The sequence below is a fragment of the Venturia canescens genome, chromosome 2 (genome assembly GCF_019457755.1).
Source record: "Venturia canescens isolate UGA chromosome 2, ASM1945775v1, whole genome shotgun sequence".
In the NCBI taxonomy this organism is placed as follows: Eukaryota; Metazoa; Arthropoda; class Insecta; order Hymenoptera; family Ichneumonidae; genus Venturia; species Venturia canescens.
Genome location: NC_057422.1, coordinates 31,480,216 through 31,497,740, shown reverse-complemented (window position 1 = coordinate 31,497,740; position 17,525 = coordinate 31,480,216). Strand labels below are relative to the sequence as shown.

The 17,525-nt window shown below is 36.7% G+C and overlaps 1 protein-coding gene across 2 annotated transcripts in view; it reads right to left on the bottom strand.

Annotated features, from left to right (window-relative positions):
- Positions 1 to 17,525, bottom strand: part of LOC122406467 (SET and MYND domain-containing protein 4-like) — a 1,392,500-nt gene that overhangs the window by 880,391 nt on the left and 494,584 nt on the right. For both annotated transcript variants that reach the window (XM_043411934.1, XM_043411935.1), the window contains exon 5: positions 15,506 to 15,719. In XM_043411934.1, the coding sequence (XP_043267869.1) occupies positions 15,506 to 15,719 (214 nt within the window). The remainder of the gene's footprint in view (positions 1 to 15,505; positions 15,720 to 17,525) is intronic.

Genomic DNA, 17,525 nt, shown 5'->3' with positions numbered 1-17,525 from the left:
TTCAAATCAAAGAAAAAATTAAAGATATAGAAAGTGAATCAAACCAAGAAATTCAAAATAGAGAGAAAATTATTAAGCCGATGCCAAAATTAAAAACAATTGAAATTATTAGTGAGAAAAATGTTCAGCCAATTCATAATTTGATTTTTAATGATAAAAATGATGATGATCAAATTACAATCGAACAAATTAATGAAATCGTAGATCAAACCGGACTCCCTGAAAACCAAAAAGAAATTCACAAACAGGTGCTTTGGAATACACGGAACGTCTTTCGCAAAGACACTGGCAGAATTTCCGTTTATGAGCATCATTTGAATATTACATCGGAAAAACCGATAGTAGTTCATGCATATGAGGTACCATTAATGCATCGTGAAAAGGTTGACAAAGAAATTGAAAAATTATTAGATTATGGTATTATTCAGAGATCCAGTAGTCCATGGATCAATCCGATTATCCCAGTTATTAAAAAAGACGGTTCAGTTAGATTATGTCTTGATGCTAGAAAATTGAGTCAAGTTATGGAGGACGACCACGAGTCTGTCCCTAATATCGAAGAAGTTTTTCAAAAATGTCACTCCGCGAAAGTGATGACAACACTTGATTTAACCAACAGTTTTTGGCAAATACCATTACATCCAGATTCTATGAAGTTTACGGCATTTCGATATCGCGGTAAAGTTTACGAGTTTACAGTAACTCCTTTTGGTCTAAAAATAAGCACTGCCGCTTTATTAAGAGGTTTAGATATTGTTCTTCATGGTCTCGGTGACCACGTGATAAATTTCGTTGACGATTTATTATGCATTTCAACTAGTTTCGAAGAACACATGCAGCATTTAGATGAATTGCTTGAACGATTAGAAAATCACGGGATGACGATTAAATTAAAGAAAGCTAAATTTTTCAGAAAGGAAGTAGAGTTTTTGGGGCATATTTTGACAACCGAGGGTATTAAACCACAACCTGAAAAAATTAAGGCAATTCATGACTTTCCAGCTCCGCGAAATTTGAAACAATTAAGGGGTTTTCTGGGTTTGATAAATTATTATACGAAATTTACTAGAAATCATGCCGAGGAAACAATTCCTCTATTAAAATTGTTGAAAAAAGAAACTAAATGGCATTGGGGTGAGAACGAAAAAATTGCTTTCCAGAGAGTTAAAGATTTGTTCGTAAATAACGTGCTATTAAAACATCCTGATCCGAAAAAAGAGTACATTTTGCAGACAGACGCGAGTAATTATGCTTTGGGGGGCACTCTGGCTCAAAAAGATGAAAATGGAGATTTAGGGGTGATAATGTTCGCGAGTAGAACTCTAAAAGGGCCAGAGCTAGCTTACACCACTACAGAAAAAGAATTGCTAGTAATCGTTTGGTCTCTAAAAAAATTGAGAACGTATCTATTGGGAGCTAAAATTCGAGTCATTACCGATCACCAAGCTATAACTTTCTTGAAAAATAGTCAATTGCTGAGTGAAAGATTAACGAGATGGATCCTAGCAATCCAGGATTACAACATCAATTTTGAATATTGTCCTGGAGCTAGAAACGTTGTTGCAGACGTTTTGAGTCGTTTAAATCCACCTGATACGGGGGGCAGAAAAGGCAGGGAATTAATTATTAATACAATGCTAGCTACAAAACCATCAAGAGAATTAGAATCCATGATCAAAAACATTGCAGATTGGCAAACGCGAGATAACAAAATTCGGGAAATTAAAGAGAGGGTTGAAAATGAAGAAAACGATAAATTTCAAATCAATAATAACATTTTATTAAAATCAGTCAATCAAAATTCTTACAAAGTTGTATTACCGAGAGAAATTTTCCAGCGCTTAGTATCTGAAACACACGAAATGTACGGTCATATTGGGGCTAAAAAAGTCTGGAAAATTATTAGCGAAGATTTTACTTACCCAAGAATGTACCATTCAGTCAGACAAATTCTCTCTTTTTGTGACTCTTGTCAAAGGAACAAAGTTCCGAATCAGCATTCGTATGCCGCACAGCAAAATATCATTCCAGAAGGACCTGGAGATATTGTGTCAATCGATTTTTTCGGTCCTTTGCCAGCCTCTCAGGGCGGAATGAAACATATTCTTGTTACAATCGATGCCTTTTCCAAATTTGTAGTTTTATATCCATTAAAAGCCGCAACTGCTCCAGCGACAATAAACAAAATTTTCAATCATTACGTTCCAGAGTACGGAAAACCACGAAAATTACAGTTTGACCATGGTACTCAATTTACATCACGTTTATGGCTCAGAAAATTAGCAAGTGAGGGTATTCAACCTGTTTTCTCGTCAATCAGACATCCTCAGGGGAACATCGTGGAAAGAGTAAATCGCGAGATCGGTAGATTTTTCAGAACATTCTTAACAGACAAACGCACCGATTGGGTGAAATGGGTCAAAGTAATAGAAGACTGTATGAACGAAACTTATCACGAGACAACAGAAATGACTCCACTTGAAATTCAGAAAAACGAAAAACCTCAAAGAATCTGGAAAAATTGGTTAAGAATCGATAAAAACGAAAATTTAGATAATGAACAAGAAATTGATGCCAGATTAATGCTTGCAAGAAGTCGAATAGAAAGAAAAGGCCGAAAGAGAGCCGAAAAATTTGATCAAAAACATAAATTGGTTCAATTTCAAGTAGATGATTTAGTTCTCGCAAAAGCTTGCATTGTTAGTGATCCAATCAACAAAAAAATGGCAAAATTTTTCTCAATTTACGAGGGGCCATATAGAATCAAAAAACAAATTGCTGCCGCGACTTATATTTTAGAAAATCCTGAAAACGGCATTGAGAGAGGCATGTACCATGCCGCAAACTTGAAAAAATACAAAAATGAAGTCGAAAACGACGATAACAATCGGGATTTAGATCAAGAGTAAAATATAAATGGCGATAACACAGAGTATCCAACTATTACTTTCGAATTCTTGATCTTAAAAGCAGCCAATAAAAAACAAGCGTCCTTCGATCCAATTTATTGGTCGATCATTATTAAAAAAAGGTAATCCCAAACAATCAAATAATTTTAATTGTGGGATTTTTGTTTGTTCCTTTGCCGAATGTGAGGCTTCAGGGCGTGAAATCGATTTTTGTCAGAAGGACATGGCAGCCAAACGTCAAAAAATAAAAAGATTCTTAATCCAAGGAAAATTAGAATAAGGATTTCGAACAGTTTTTTTTTCTTTTTCGCTATAAGGCGAAATTAAATGACAAATTGTGAAGTGGATCAAATTGTTTATTTTTGTTACAACAAATACAAAGTTGATCATTGTTATTGTTATTTTTATGATGAATAGAACAAAATATTGTTTTTAAAAGAAAAAGAAAATCATTGTTATTGTTAAAACAAACAAAAACATTGTTAGAATCAAACAAACAATTCAATAAATATTGTTATTTCTAATTTCGTTACACAAATTCCGGTGTTTTTCTTTCTTTGAGTTACCTGAAAATAAAAAAGGGTTATTATTATTATTTTTATAAATAAGCGATAAAAATGAAACACAAAAAGCGCCACTTACCTGAAATTTTCACCTAAACCTGAAAGGAAAAGAATATTATTTAACTAGCAAAAATTTTACTTACCTCGTAAAATTAAGGGGGAGAAACAGCGAAAAAGGGGTAATCATTAAGGGGGTAAAATGAAAAAATTCGAAAAATGCCAAATGAAGAGGGCAGCAGTTGTAAAAAGTAGTAGGGATAGAAAAATGGAATTTCCCCTTCCCTAAATCATCAACTCGACTCATCGTGGGCCACCAGAGGGCAGCACCATCGAGCGAGGAGTGGGGGAAGCCGGAGCGGTATAAAAGCAGCCGAGCGGAGCAGCGATCCTTCAGTCCACATCGAGACGAGCTACAAGCAACACCTCGAGTCGAACCTTCTACCAGCTCACACCCAATTGCCAAAACCATCTCAAAATGAGAATCGAACAAGTCATTCCGAGGGTTCCAACGCCTTCGCCATGGCCAGCGACTTGGGAGGGCGTTCATGACGTCAAAATCTTGGAATTTCTTAATCCAACCAACTTTTCGTATACAACTCCTTCAAAATTTGAAGTGCTGCGTATTTTCGAAGAAAAATTATTCATCGAACTCACAAACGGACGACACGATCAAAGGGTGTCTCTAAAAACAGATCGAATGTACGCTGTTATAAATGGTGACCGTGCCTGTCGTGGGAGATTGACCAACGTCGAGGATGAAGAAGCTACCTTGATGCTAATTGACCGAGGGATGACGCTCATGCATCCCGTTGATGAACTTCATAATTTACCATATCAATTTGCCAGCGTGCCACCTTTCTGTACAAAGGCATACATTACCAACATTAAACCGTACATTGGGGATCGATGGGATATGGTTTGCAGCCTTCACTATCAACGAAAGATAGTCAATCAAAGGGCAAAAGTCAACATCCTCAGGGATCATCCAACCCTGGATGGACATGAGGTCGATCTTTTTATCACTCCACACTACGTCAACCTGCGGGAAAGCCTCATTCAACGTGGATACGCTACAGAAGGCGAATATGCATTTTCGCTTCGAGATGACATCAAATGTGCAACACCAGAAGAAATACAAAGACTGGTAAATGGAGAGCAACGGCAGGAACCTTTCGATCCAATTGAGGCTGAGCTGAGGCAATTAGAACATCTGCAATTTATGGACTTGGAGGAAGAGCAGGAGAGAGAGGTCGATTTTTGGAGCGACTAATCACCATCGAGAACTCCGCTGAAAAACAACATCGCTGTCATCTAGAGCCAAGCTGAAAAAACATCAAGATCCTCGAGAAACCTGCAAATCATCAAAATCATCATCATCTTCAGAAGATCATCGCCCTGTCCTCCCACTATCCCAAATCAAATTTCATTTTTTATTATTCTTTTGAGAACAAAAATCAATTTAGAGTCTCAAAATTTCTTTTTGTTCTGGGGGGCGTTGAAGCGAAACACACTCTTAAACACTTATTTCGACGACATGGCACGCACGAGTGTTTACACCGGCGGCCATGTTGAAAAACTGTCACTTCGCGAAGCGGCGCTCGGGAAGCTAGGCGCTCAACGCTGCCAACTCAATTTCGATTCCACAAAATTCCCTAGATTCGTGAAATTCTTTATTTTATTCAATTTTAATTAAATAAACCTTTTCTTGTTTAGAAAATTAATGCTGATCATTAAAGAAACGTCTTTTGAACAAATGGGTGAAAATTTCAGGATAAAATTATTTAAATTTTTAAGTAAACTTCTCTTTGCGAGATCGAGTGCACAGTGCGCATGCGCGATGACCTACTTTCCATAAGCACGTGCAATAGGCGCAGTCACGAGCAAATAATTAATTAAAATGAAATAAAAATGTTATTGTTTAGAAATTTGTTAGAAATCATAGCAAAATAATTGAAAAAGATACGAATTGTGCATAAAAACAATAAAAATTGAGTTTATTAAATTTCATTAAATTCTCGCACATGCGCAGTGTGACTGCAGCTCGACTCGGCCAATTGAGACCCACGCGGGGGAGTTAGCACACCAATCAGAGAATTTAGAGTGGGAGTCCCTGGTTCGAGATTAAGTCGCGCAGCGAATTGGAGTAAGGGACAAAGTCCAAGCGCATTATTATTATTATTTCCTTTGTTCGGGAGAGTATAAAAACCCGAGCGCAGAAGCTCCGGTAGCTAGTCTCATATCGAATCTCGCCACGCTAGGAGCTAGTCTCATATCGAATCTCGCCACGCTAGGAGCTAGTCTCATATCGAATCTCGCCACGCTAGGAGCTTGTCTCATATCGAATCTCGCCACGCTAGGAGCCAGTCACGTCTCGAATCCCTGAGAGCTCGACTTGCATGCCATAACCAAAAGCCAGTCTTGCCTCCGGATCTCGCCGCGTGAACTCGCCATAAAATCGAGAATAAAGACACATAGAATTTTCACTCATTTCAAAAATAGCTCTAAAAACAAAGAGCAAAATAACATCGCTATTATCCCACTCAGAATTCAAACAGAATAACACCTTTCCTCTCTCACGCTAAGAGGGCCGGGTTCATTCGATTTCGTTTGAACTCAAGATTCTTAGGTGAGAGTTTCCGATCTATCCAGGAGGGCCGGGACAGTTCGATTCCGTTCTGTCTCAAGATTCCTGGTAGATTTCCTATCCTTTTTCTATCCAAGAGGGCCGTGGCCATTCGATTTCGTTCGGTCACAAGATTCTTGGGTAGGACTCCTACCTTTCCACGCCAGAGGGGCCGGGACAGTTCGGGTTCGTTCTGTCTCAAGATCTCTGGGTGGATTCTTTTCCATCAATGAGTTATTGTTTTCTGAGTGGTGATCAAATTCAGTAGAAATCATAAAATCAAACAAATTTTCTTTATTCTCAAAACGAGACAATTTCTAGTCATTTATCATTTTGAGCTAAATAAATTATTCAAAACAAATTTAACTCACTGAAAATAATTTATTTGAATTATATCGAGTCAAAAGAGTGAGATCAACCACAAAAATCCACTCGAACAATTAATTTGTATTGTATACAGTCAAAAAGTGAGAATTAGAGCTCAATTATCAAATTATCAAATAAGTTAATTGAAAATTTATCAAGCAAGCGTTGGCGAGAGAATGATTGTTACATTGAAAAATTATTATTGCAAGCGAAACTATTAATTGTTATTATTCTAATAAAAGCGAGCGTAAATTCATGCGAAGTTTTTGATAATTAATTCTGCGAAAATTATTCTTTTTACAAAGAAAAATACCGGAAATAAAATTTTACATGCGATTAAAATAAAGCGGAAAAACTCGATTTCAAATAAAAAGCCTTTATTTTTGTAATTTGGTTTAAAACAATTAAAAATTGAATAAAACATTTGTCATTTCAATCTAATTTCATTTTACTTTTGTTTTTCCTTCATGCCCGCTCTTCTTTATTATAGAATTGCTCGAATCTTGGCGTGACGGTGTGCATAAGCACAAACGTACCGTTACAATAATTATATACATATTTTATGCGCAAACCAGGAGCTGGTACTGTCCCCGCTGTGCGCCCATTCTCTGTCTCTCTCGCTCGGCGACGCAGAAGGAGAGGGGGTAGCCGCGTTCAGCGTAGTACGTGACGTAGAGTGTGACAAAAGTTAAAAATCGTGCAAAGGACGTAAGTTCAAATGTAAACAAGCGTAACTTATGCCCCTCTGTCTCTAAGAAAATGAAAATCCCGAAATGATGGATTTTAAATCACTAACGTTACATATCTCAGGATCTACTGGACGGATTTACTTGCAACAAAGACCAATGGAAAGAGAAAAATCGAAAAAAAATCGTCACAAATTTTCAAGTTCTTTTATGAAATGGTTTATTTGTGAGAGCCATTTGAAAATTCTGTGACGACATAAAACCGGCATATTCGCGTATATAAGAGTAGCGGCAGGGCTCGCGCTGGCTTTTTTTTTGCGCTGCAGTTTTTCCTTTTAATACTTGGCGTCGAGCCGCTACCGCGTCTCTTGATTTCCAATCGAACGAAATGATGAAATCTTGAAAAGTTTCGTTGACATATGCAACGCGCATTTTTTATATTCTTTTTCACACACACATCACAGACTACATTTACGCGGCCGCTTTGATACCGGTTTAATATATCACAAATAACAAAATAAATAGTAATATGCACTTCTTTAGATGACGAAAATTATTTTTTTATTGATCCCGCACGCACTTCGTAATGTCGAAACTCTGTTCATACGATCAAAAACTGACACATGGTTTGTACATATTATATGTATATCGATCGAATTTATGACTGCTGTTACCAGCTGTGCTGCTCCGTGTGCTACGTTCTGAAGTTGACGTCAGATTTCCAATCATCAACAACTAATTTCAGCAACCAATCACAACGTCTAAAAATGGATGTCGTCAGATCCAACCAATCAGAAACTCGAGAGCATCAAAGTGCCTTTGATTGATCACCGTTTGGTAAATGATAAAGTCCGATCCTGGGGAAAAAGTGTCGGTGAACGCGGTTGTATTCCTCGACACACGTTCACACTCTCCTTTTAGGGCACCTTATATGTGCTGGGTGCGATGCCAGCACGTATGGGGTGATGCTATTGGAATAGGACAGTGTTTTGGCAATCGTGCAATACGATCACGTCACACCTTTTTCTTAGGAGTCTTCCTGAGGCGCTAGACGTAATGCTAGTACTCAATCGGCCGTTCTAACAGGATGGACATAGCTTGGCGATCGTGCAATACGGTCACCGCACACTTGGGTGTTCTAGGGAGTCCTTTATGCTAAGCGTCAGGCGCAATGCTGATACTTGGCCGGAGGCTGTGGGAGGAACTGGATCGTTCGGTAGGATATGAAAGAATAGATAGATTCTGACCGTTTCGTCGGCCTTATATACCCGCTCTTGCCTGAGTAATTGTTGGGGGAATCTAGTTTGAGCCGGTTACACTGCTCACGTACTTGGCTCTGCTAAGCGCGTGTTCGTGCGCGTCGGTGTTCGGCCTCTGGCGTGTGTGTACGCGTCGAGCGCTGACTTCGTGATTTGATTGTCTGGGTATGTGAGTGTATGAGCGTGTACGTGTGTGTGTGTGTATGGGACTCTGTTCCGTTACAATATATATTGTGACGAAACACTTTTCAAATCGACTCGAACCCGATCCTAACCTCGAAAAACATTGCGATGCGGGACGATGTTTTGACCGAACTCGAACAACGACCGGTGAGCCGCGACACTGCTGGCCGGCGGCGGCCGTACTGGAGGGCAATACAAAGGCCCAATACAAGTGGCGGAGCGCGACACTAGCGGCGCCGCGTATTAAAAACTCGAACTATCATATTTTTTTCTTTTGTTAATTAAAACCCCTAGGAAAAAAAGGTTGGGACAAGTACATTGATGGTCCCTCGTTTGCTGATAATTCCATCCATAAAACAAACTTTAAAATAAAATTTTTTTAAAAAATTTGCAAAAAAATTATTTTATAAAAAAAATACAGAGCAATTCGAAAAAAATTTCACAAATCTTGAAAAAACAATATCTTAAAAAAAAACTAACCTGTATCTATTTTTTAAAGTGTTAAAAGAATCAAATAACAAGTAACAAATAAAAACCGAAAAATCGCGCTTGAAATCATTTTGGAAACCGATGCCTCATTCTTCTTATTTGATTCGAAGGGCTAATTCAATTAAAAAAAATTCCATCTAGTTTACGTGCAGCATTAAAATTTATTATATCAATTCGAGGCCAAGTATTTTCCAATAAATTGAAAAAAGTTACCATTTGAAATACGTGCAGCACTAAAATTTATGATATCAATCGAAGGACAAGTAATTTATGAGTAACTCCAAATTTCAACATTATGGAATTGTTTTAAGAAGCTTTTAAATCCAAAAAAATCACATGCAAACTAGTCATTTCTTACTCTATGGTGGCAGAGACAATCGATTCTTTTCAGACTTTCAGGAGCTACTGATATTATTCACAATATTCGACGTCGATTGGATCGATAGAAATTATGTTTAAATATGAGTTAAAAGTACTTGTCCGGCCCATCACTTTCCATTCAAATAAAAATCAATCATATAAAAACGAAACTGTACGGCAGAATCCGGTTAAAAATTGATTGAAATGGGATTTATTATTAGTTTAATGTTTCTTAATAATAGTATAAGTTAGTTATGCCGAATGAAATTCGTTCGCTGGAAGAAGTGAGAAGTAAAATCTGCTGTCATAGCAATACAAACTGGGGAGTTATTTTGGAAGCTTCAACATATTTAATGTGAAAAATGTTTTTTATTTATCGATGCACATAAACATCCCTTGTATATGGTAGGACAATTCGTTTCCATTCTCATTATATTAGTGCAATTAAGGGAAAATTACTTGAAGATAAGTTTCTAAATTCCCTCTGCATGAATATTTGTGCTCCATCAGTTCTAAAAAAGCCCTGATTTTTATTTAAATATAATAAGTTTAATGGAAAGTGATGGGCCGGACAAGTACTTTTAACTCATATTTAAACATAATTTCTATCGATCCAATCGACGTCGAATATTGTGAATAATATCAGTAGCTCCTGAAAGTCTGAAAAGAATCGATTGTCTCTGCCACCATAGAGTAAGAAATGACTAGTTTGCATGTGATTTTTTTGGATTTAAAAGCTTCTTAAAACAATTCCATAATGTTGAAATTTGGAGTTACTCATAAATTACTTGTCCTTCGATTGATATCATAAATTTTAGTGCTGCACGTATTTCAAATGGTAACTTTTTTCAATTTATTGGAAAATACTTGGCCTCGAATTGATATAATAAATTTTAATGCTGCACGTAAACTAGATGGAATTTTTTTTAATTGAATTAGCCCTTCGAATCAAATAAGAAGAATGAGGCATCGGTTTCCAAAATGATTTCAAGCGCGATTTTTCGGTTTTTATTTGTTACTTGTTATTTGATTCTTTTAACACTTTAAAAAATAGATACAGGTTAGTTTTTTTTTAAGATATTGTTTTTTCAAGATTTGTGAAATTTTTTTCGAATTGCTCTGTATTTTTTTTATAAAATAATTTTTTTGCAAATTTTTTAAAAAAATTTTATTTTAAAGTTTGTTTTATGGATGGAATTATCAGCAAACGAGGGACCATCAATGTACTTGTCCCAACCTTTTTTTCCTAGGGGAAGTTTATGGTTTGATATCACGTCTTTTTTCTCAAAAGTTCCTAATTTATGTTCAGTTGACTATAGGATTTTACTTTAAATTTCTATGAATTATTTATGATTTTCGGCTTATAACGTTGGTTTTCACAAAAAAAGACCTATTTTTCGTCAGAATTGTACTGGAAATATTTCGTCACAGGTCTGTTCTTCGACTTTGGCGATTTTTTTCATTGTACTCTAATATGTTTTGTCAATTAGAAATCCAAGAGCACGGTCGCAAGCGGGTTGGAGGCCGGGATATGATTTTCGGCTTATAACGTTGATTTCCACGAAAAAGACCTATTTTTCGTCAAAACTGTACTGGAAATATTTCGTCACAGGTCTGTTCTTGGACTTTGGCGATTTTTTCCCTTGTACTCTAATATGTTTTGTCAATTAGGAACCAAAGAGCACGGTCGATAGCGGATTGGTGGCCGGAATATGATTTTCGGCTTATTACGTTAGAAAAAAGAAAGGAAAAGAGGAAAGATAGATCAAATTCAAGTCACAACAAATCCAAGGGAATTGGCCATTTTTAAATGTCGTTTTTGCATTCTGAATCTAGACATTTTCGTGTCATCCAAAACGTGCCCCCGATGAAATATATTTCCAAAGTTTGCAAGTGGCCGCTGAGATCCATTTATGTACAGTTTGATAGCAGAAAAAAGGCACCCGGGAACTTTTATTATGGCAGAACTCAAAGAAGCAAAAAAAACTGAGCGCACTTAATTCAACAGAGCAACGGAATTCAAAGACGTTTAAGGTACCTGCATTGGTTTTAGAGAAAAACAATTTCAGGAGAATTTAAAAATGCATTTAGAAATTTAAAAACTCAGAATAGTATAGAAAAAGGAAAATTTCGGAATTTAGAAAAGCTGAAGACGTTCGTGATGAATTTTTGAGATTACATGTTACGGTTGGAGTAAAAAATTTAAATAATTGGCACACATGCTGCGACACAAAAATATCAAAGTTTGAAGGTATTCGCTCCATACCGCAGTAATACAAATTTCAATACTATTTGGAAAGAAACACTTTAAAACTTGCTGAACTAAGTTCCATTACATTTTACCATAATCAAAGATAGGGGGTGATACTAGCACATATACTTACCCACAGAAATTTCAGAGTTCGCAGGTATCTGCTGCTATTCAATGTATCTGCGCAATTAGTTTGGAAGACAGCTATTTCAAATCCATCCATAAATGATCAACTGAAGACTTTTGTAATGAATTTTTCACTTCTTATTTATGTTACGGTGAGAGTCAAAAAGTAAAATGAATGGCACAGTATATAAATTTTATAGTTTGCAGATTTTTACTGTATTTCAATGATCCAAATTTATAGCATTATAGTGAATAGTTGTTAGAAGTCATGATGTTACATTAAAATAACATAGCGCACATAACATTCAGAAATTTTGTAGGCTTCCATGATGTTGGCAGGTATTATACTTAATCGCATCCAAAACTGAGCAACTGTAAACTTATCGTAATGAATGTTTTCACCAATAATTCCACATTTGCAGTTTGCAGAATAGGAATACTCATCATACACATTATTTCATAAGTATTGTTGTAAAAATTTGTGTTTGCCTACCGCATTGCGAAGATTCAACTTTTCATATTATCAGCAAAAAAAGCATCCAAAGACTTTTTAGAACAAGTTTCAAAATTTATTACTCGACAGACCAGGTGGAAAAAGAATCACTACACTTATATCAAGACCAAAAACTGTTTTGAGAATCTGATGTCTAAAAGGTGCGATTGATGATCATAGTTGGAAACCTCTTGAATCACGTTACCACAATCAGCATGAAGAAGTAGTAGAAAATCAGAGGACACATCTCAGGCAACGAATTAATCGATGCGCTGCAAACCAATGGAGTCAAAACAAGGATCGGAAAGAGCCGAGCCAAACTCAATAGGAAGCAAAATATGGGAATATTCAAAAATAATGATGACACAAGAAATAAATTAGAAAACATTTATTCCATTGGAGTTTCTCACATTATATACTAACAGTTCCGTGTGTTCTTGTTTTATTAATTATCAACCATAATTCTTCAGATCGGAAAAAGAAAATTTGACGTTATAGGTTGACGAACACTTTTCCTTACAACTTCCAGACCTATTTATGATAAACTGATTTGCCTTATTTATATTATTATTCACTAACGGGGCGAACGTTTTTGTTACATTTGTCCCGCACTTCGTAACGTCAAACCCCGGCCGGTTCGTTACGACACAGCTATCAAAGGGAACTCGTATATATAACCTACATTATTAGGCCTGCTACACACGGTCAATAATATTGCGCAATGTAGGTGATTGCACAATATTATTGAGCGTGTAGATGTAGTATTGAAACATTGGGCAATCAATCAACAGAAGTTCGAGCTATCTTAAATTTATGGCGCACTACACACCATACAAACTTATTGTGCAATATTACTGTGCAATATTATTGACCGTGTGTAGCGAGCCTAAGAGACGATAACAGACGGTATACAAGAAAATATAGAGGACTATAAGAAATTCTTTCATCGGCGATTGGTCGAGACGGATAGATTCTCAACGGTGATTTGTTGTGATGGGCATCAAGAGGCCCTTGTATGTATCGGTCTAAACCCATATACAGATGCGTCAACTCCGTAAATGTGTTGGTACTTTTGCATAATCTTGAGCCCGTGCAAAGTTTTTTCTCAGTAATTACGCCACCGATCATGCTGATTTTGGGCGTAATCGAAAGAGAATTTATTAATTGACTCAAACTTCAATTTTCAAGTAGCGAAATGACTCCTGAGTTTCATTATTCTACAAAATAACATGTCGATTTTACCCCCACTACCTCGAATCGTTTTATTCAGAGATAATATAGTCTCGGCGAGAGCCTCGGGCCAGCAGACGACAGGGCTGTCAATGTACTTGTCCCGAGACTCTACCGAGTCTCTTGATTCAACGCGATTTCGTAAAATTATGTAAATAGGCTCAAAAGATACGGAAAATTATAACGAATCATAGAAAAATGAGGAAAAGATCATTCCCTCTAGAAAATTTGTGTAAATTTAAATAAAACGAGACGCGTGTTTACGACGCATGCGCGGGAATAAGCGATCATGGGCTATAGGAACCCGAACGTGACTTTTTTCGATTTCTCGAATAAAATCCATTCAAATATCGTTAAATGAAATAGCGAAGCCAAATGGATCAGAAAATTAAATGATAACGATTCTTATTAAATTTTTATCATTTCAATAAAACAGAAAGTTGAAAAACATGAAAAGCGGTAGTCCGCGCATCGTACGTTAATCCGCTCGACCAACAGTAGATCGCGAATCATGGCAGCGAGCCAATAGCGAGGCCCGTTACAAAATAATGCGCAGAACGCGTCCGAAAACCGAAAATTCGGCGATTGAGACATTTTAGAGTAGGGAACGGGGTATAAAAGTCGGTGCACGGCTCATTCGTGAGGCAGTTCTTCCTCAAAATTCTGACTCGGAACAAAAAGGCTGACCTCAACTGCTCTCCCTGATACTAGCAACCCTAAAATATAAAAATTATCCGAATTGTTGTTGCACGGGACATTGAAGGGGTTCGGCGACGTTCTGCTCCCGTGGTCCGTGGACAATCAATTACCTAACCTCGCGGATGCTCAGGATATTGGCGAGACTCGACGACGTATCGATCCCGTAGTCTGGGGTCCGCATCCTAAACCTAAGCTACATTTTTTTTGTTCTTCTTTAGCGTTGCCAGAATCAGGGATGATTTTGTTTGTAAATTAATTTGTAAATTTGTAAATTCTGTATATTTTCTTTTCAAATTCAACGTTGAAATTAATCGAGTCCGAGTCAAACAAAACCGAGATTTCTGTAAATTTTGTAAATCTTGTAAATTTTAAATAATTCAAAAGGCCGCGGTACGAATTTGAGGTTATATTGCGTCAAATTAATAAATTTCTTTTATTATATAAAATCGAAACACTTTTGAATTATCGAAACTACTATTTTTAAAAGCGAGCGAAAAACGGGTAAATTAATAAAAATTGATCCAATCGAAAACGGCGAGCGCAATCGAGTTTCCCCTAATTGGCGAACACTATCACAATAATAAATCAAAAAAACCAAAGATCCTGTAAAATCGATCAAAATTGAATAAATCGGAATTGTTAAATTCTTCAAAATCGAAATTCCGCGTTCTCATGTTTCTTTCATACCTGCTCCTTTTAAAAATTAAGGTAGCTCGAACCAACGCGTGGCGGCGTTCAGGCCAGGTTGGCAAGAGCGTTAAGTTACAATACAGACACATCAAATTTCTAAATGTGTTAGTAACTTTTGCATAGTCTTGAGCCTGTGCAAAGTTTTTTCTCAGCAATTACGCTACTGATTGTGTTGGTTTCGGGCTCATTCGAAAGAGATTTTGAAAATTAGTCTCAAAACTAATTTTCGCTTAACAAAACATCTCTTGAGCTCCGCAATTCTAGAAAATGACATGCCAGTTTTATCCCCACCACTGCGAATCGTTTTATTCATAGAAAAGGTAGTCTCGGCGAGAGCCTCAGACCAGCAGACGACAGAGTTGTCAATGTACTTGTCCCGAGACTCTACCAAGTCTCTTGATATCGCTCATTGTGGTCCAATTAACAACATCACGAAGAATTTATTCTTTCATCAATTTTCGGATAAGTATTAAAAACGCATAATTACCGATTACTGATCATTTTCAATGTAAATAAATGTGGGACTAGGATCATACATAAATCTATCGTTAATTATAGACCTCAGAGAAAATAGTTACCTCGTCAAACAATGGTGACAATGAGTACCGTAAAATTCAGGAAGAAGACAGGAGGCCAAGGCTGGCTCGGAGGCCAAAATATCACCGGGCGAAATTTCGCCAGAGGCGACTGCATGTTTACCGGCAATTGTTGTCTCCAAAATGTCAACGAGGCTTGAAACTCCCGGTAGATCTTGTCGACGGCTTGCACCTCCCTTCAATGATGGTGGCATAGCTTCAAAAGATAAGAATTTTAGTTCAATAAAACACTGACAATATGCATTATGACTCATTGAAAATGATTTATAAGACAAAACTGTTGTAGGATGCTACTAATAAGGCGGTAGCGACAGCACTCACGATCGAGTTTGCGCTTCACCGCTACTGTTGGAACATTTTGGGGCTCGGTAGACGGGAGCAGCATGATACTCGAGCGGTCAAGCACCAGTTTTTGGACTATTGCGGCCATTGATATCGCATGAACTTTCCTATAGTTGTACAGGTTTTCTGACACTTGAAAACGAGCTCTTTCAATTTTCGTCTTCGGCACGGCTCGAGAGTACATTTCAGCATATATCGCAGTCATTGAGCTCGCGATCGAGAACAAGCGAATCTTTGGGATTAAAATTGATTGAATGAACGCTTCATATATTTTCCACACTTTTACTTGTCGTTTTAATCAAGAGACTTGGTAGAGTCTCGGGACATGTCTATGGGCAGCCCCGTCATCTGCTTGCCCGAGGCTCTCCCCTAGGCTCTATTTTCTCCTAATAAAACTGTTCACGATGGCCGGGATAAAATTCGTAACAAATTTTGTTTAATTACGTAACTTAGGAGCCATTTTGCAACTTGGAAATTGACCTTTCAACTCATTAAGAAATTCTTTTTCGATGATAGGTACTTTCAACACATGAAGTATTTTTAACACATATTTAAACATAATTTGAATCGACCCAATCGACGTCGAATTTTATGAATTATACCAGAGGATCCTGAAAGTCTGAGAAGAATCGATTTTATTATAAGTCTCTGCCACCATAGAGTAACAAATGACTAGCTTTCATGTGATTTTTTTGGATTTAAAAGCTTCTTAGAACAATTCCATAATGTTGAAATTTGGAGTTACTCATGAATTACTTGTCCTTCGATTGATATCATAAATTTTAGTGCTTCACGTAACTCAAATGGTAACTTTTTTCAATTTATTAGAAAATACTTGGCCTCGAATTGATATAATAAATTTTAATGCTGCACGTAAATTAGTTGGAATTTTTTTAAAATGATTTAGCTGTTCTAATCAAATAACAAGAATGAGGCATCGATTTCCAAAATGATTTCAAGCGCGATTTTTCGGTTTTTATTTTTTACTTGTTATTTGATTTTTTTGACACTTTAAAAAATAGGTACAGGTTAGTTTTTTTTTGAAGATAATGTTTTTTCAAGATTTGTGAAATTGGTTTCGAATTGTTCTGTATTTTTTCTATATAATAATTCTTTTGACAATTTTTTAAAGAAATTTTTTTTAAAGTTTTTTTTATGGATGGAATTATCCGCAAACGAGGGACCAAGTTACTTGACCTTTTCCTAGGGGACGTTTATGGTTTGATATCACGTCTTTTTTCTCAAAAGTTCCTTATTTATGTTCAGTTGACTATAGGATTTTAGTTTAAATTTCTATGAATGATTTATGATTTTCGGCTTATCACGTTGGTTTTCACAAAAAAGATCCATTTTTCGTCAAAATAGTACTGAAAATATTTTGTCACAGGTCTGTCCTTGGACTTTGGCAATTTTTTTCTTCGTACTCTAATATGTTCTGTCAATTCGAAATCCAAGAGCACGGTCGCAAGCGGGTTTGAGGCCGGAATATGATTTTCGGCTTATAACGTTGGTTTCCACGAAAAAAGACCTATTTTTCGTCAAAATTGTAATGGAAATATTTCGTCACAGGTCTATCCTAGGACTTTGGCCATTCTTTCCCTCGTACTCTAATATGTTTTGTCAATTAGGAACTCAAGAGCACGCTTGCAAGCAGGTTGGA